This window comes from Buceros rhinoceros, unplaced genomic scaffold, assembly GCF_000710305.1.
Source record: "Buceros rhinoceros silvestris isolate BGI_N320 unplaced genomic scaffold, ASM71030v1 scaffold31320, whole genome shotgun sequence".
Taxonomy (NCBI): domain Eukaryota; kingdom Metazoa; phylum Chordata; class Aves; order Bucerotiformes; family Bucerotidae; genus Buceros; species Buceros rhinoceros.
The window spans coordinates 10,774-13,549 of record NW_010390662.1 but is presented as its reverse complement, the minus strand read 5'-3'; the positions used below and the strand labels follow the sequence as shown (position 1 = coordinate 13,549).

The following is a 2,776-nucleotide window of genomic DNA, read 5'->3' as shown; positions in this document are numbered from 1 at the left end:
GCTGCTTTCCTGCCCTGCAGCCCGTGCTGAGCAAGGTTTGGAAACACAGCCCCAGGCCTCTGCTTTGCCAAATTTGTTTTAGTAACTGTGTATTTGCATTTTAAAGGCCTTTACGGGGAAAGTCCTTTCCCTAAAGTGGCGGAGTGGGAGCTGGAGCAGCCTCCAGCAGGCAGCAGAGGGGGTCTCACACTGAGGAGGTTTCCAGTGGTGGTGGGAGAAAGGTCTCTGGCTCCTCTGGGGTATTTGTCCCTGCTGGAGGGATGGGAGGACATCCCTGCCTGATATCCCCTGCTAATAGACAAGCTAATGAATCGGCCTAATTTTTAAAAGGTGCTATAGCACCGTAACAAATAGCTGATGGATTTAAGACAATTATTTCAATCAGTTGCTTGGGGCCAAACAAGCTCCTCAGTATTCCTGACTAAATTTCCCTTTGTGTGCGGGTGGCAGCTGTCTCTCTGCTTTGGTGTTGCCTGCTTGTTGCATTAATATGGGAGTTACAAAGGGTTCTTCTTTGTTCAGGCACCATCCCTGTTCTTTGCAGGATCCCTGGGAGAGATTCTGGCATCACCCCATAAAGGCAACTTGTCAAGAGCCTTGTGAACACGCCAGCCTCTTCCCCTCACCAGCAGAGCAATAGGCACAGGGTCTTGGGCTGCCGCTGGACTAACACTTCACCCTCTTCCTCTGCAGGGGTTCCAGGCAGTGATTACATCAATGCCAATTACATTGATGGGTATCGAAAGCAGAATGCCTACATCGCCACACAGGGACCTCTGCCAGAAACTCTCAGCGACTTCTGGAGGATGGTGTGGGAACAGAGAACAGCAACTATAGTCATGATGACCAGGCTGGAGGAGAAGTCCAGGGTACAGTGTGTGATTCCTCTCTTTTCTGGAGCTGGTGGTGGGGCAGGAGAGAGGGATGGGAACACAGGCATCCAGGAAGAGGCAGGTCCAGTGGTGTGGCACAGGACTGCAGGCACCCCAGCAACAAGTGCCTTGTAAGCATATCTGCATGTGTTAAAAGGGTAGCGAAACCTTCTGCCACTGTGCTGTTCTTTAACCCCTGTCTTGCCTGCCTGTCTCCATGCACACCCATCCTTTCCCTGCCCACATCACTCATGCCAAAGGCAGAAAGGGAAGTTCTGAGATGGGGAGTGTTGACAGTCCCTGAAAGCCTGGGGCTGCATCTCAGAAGCTGGAAGGGGTAGATGGTATCAGCAGCATCCTGCAGCCTGACAGGGCCCTGGCGTCCCTGGTGATGCAGGGGAACGGCTGACAGGGTCTCATTGCAGTGACAAGACTAATTTGTGCTTTGTCCAATGACAACATGTGTAAACGATCGGCTCATACTGCCAAGATTAGATATTCTGGTGTAATAAATGTAAAGCTGCCTGCAAACTGTGGGGAAGGTAGGAGGTGGAGAAGGAGGAGCAGGAGTCCTTGCTGTGGGTGATGATTAGGGTGTCTCGTGACAGAGGTTCTTACTCAGCAGCTGAAGCGGGAGTTCATAAGCTCTGCCCGAAGTGCTCCTGTGCCCAGATGCACTCTTTGGGCAAAGCCCGCCCAAGCAGGAGGCAGCTTCTGTCTCTCGTGATTCAGTTTATTCTTAAAAGTAAAATTATAGCAGTGAGCATTTGTATTTGCAGAATATTTTAGTGTTGTCATGGCAACGGCAGGAGAAGGGGCTGTGCACTCAAGCTGTGAAGCACTGGTTATTTTTAGCCCAATAAGCTCGTTCTTGAGAAGCAGAAGCTGTCAAGTTTGGGTTTAGTTAAAACTTTTGCCCACATGCTCTCCCTCTGTTTCAAAGCTTTCCTACTGAAATGCTCACAGGGTGTCCTACCCCATGCTGGCTGGGAGGAAGCAGCTGGAACAACTGATCACCGTGGCAAAACAGATCTGCTTTTCCTGCATGTGCAAAAATGGGCTTTGTTCATGGGCTTCCCCAGCTCTACAAAAGCCCTACATCCTGCAGGGGAAAACAGTGTTCCTGGGTGATGAGCTGCCTCTAGAGAGCCAAGCCCAGCTTTGCACTGCTCTTCCCGCTGCCCAGCCCTGCCTTCTCTGTCTGATGGCTGCTGTCACTCACCCCAGACCAAACAGGAAGGTAAATTAGCCTGATCCGTGCTGCAGCTCAGGGCTTGGCATTACGGGCTGAGCAAGATCAGGAGCTGCTGATCCACCACTCTCTGCAGCTGGGGGTGAAATGGGGACTATTTCGTGCCTTCACATTTCAGTGATGGAATGTAATTCGAAGTACAAGGAAGAGCCCTTTTAGGTTGCCAAGTAAATCCATGCCCAGATCCTGACTCACTCAACTTCTGGGCTGCTTAGTTATGGGAAGGCACTCCGAGGTGCATGTTTCTCAAAGATAACGGGTTTCCTTTGACCCCACAAGCACTTGTTTTTGCCTGCAATGTCTGTGCTGCTGACCCATGTGTTATCTCCCCCCCACCATGCTCGCTGTCATGTCATCCTGCAGTTACCTCCTGCAGTATTGATTTCTGTTCCAAATGCAGTGTGTGTGGTCGGGCTTTTGGTGACAGGACAGAGACCGAGTCCTTGGCATGGGCCAGGGGTGACTGGAGCCCTCCCAGAAGCTTCAGGCAGCCATCCTGACTAGACATGCTGCCCAGGGGCTTTAGGCTGACCTGACTGGATCCAGACCCCAGCATTTGCTCCCCAACACCACCTGCCCATGCCTTGCTGGCTCTTAGGCACATCCCCAGCACTAACGAGAAATGAGCGGTTTCCTTAGGCACTGTGGGAGA

At 51.7% G+C, this 2,776-nt stretch overlaps 1 protein-coding gene across 1 annotated transcript in view; it reads left to right on the top strand.

The window, feature by feature from the left end:
* Positions 1-693: 693 nt before the first annotated feature.
* The window catches only part of LOC104495685 (receptor-type tyrosine-protein phosphatase F-like), a gene marked incomplete at its 5' end in the record, with an annotated part of 11,217 nt that continues 9,134 nt past the window's right edge, over positions 694-2,776 (top strand). The window contains one exon of the mRNA XM_010138686.1: positions 694-869. Within this exon, the coding sequence (XP_010136988.1) occupies positions 694-869 (176 nt within the window). The remainder of the gene's footprint in view (positions 870-2,776) is intronic.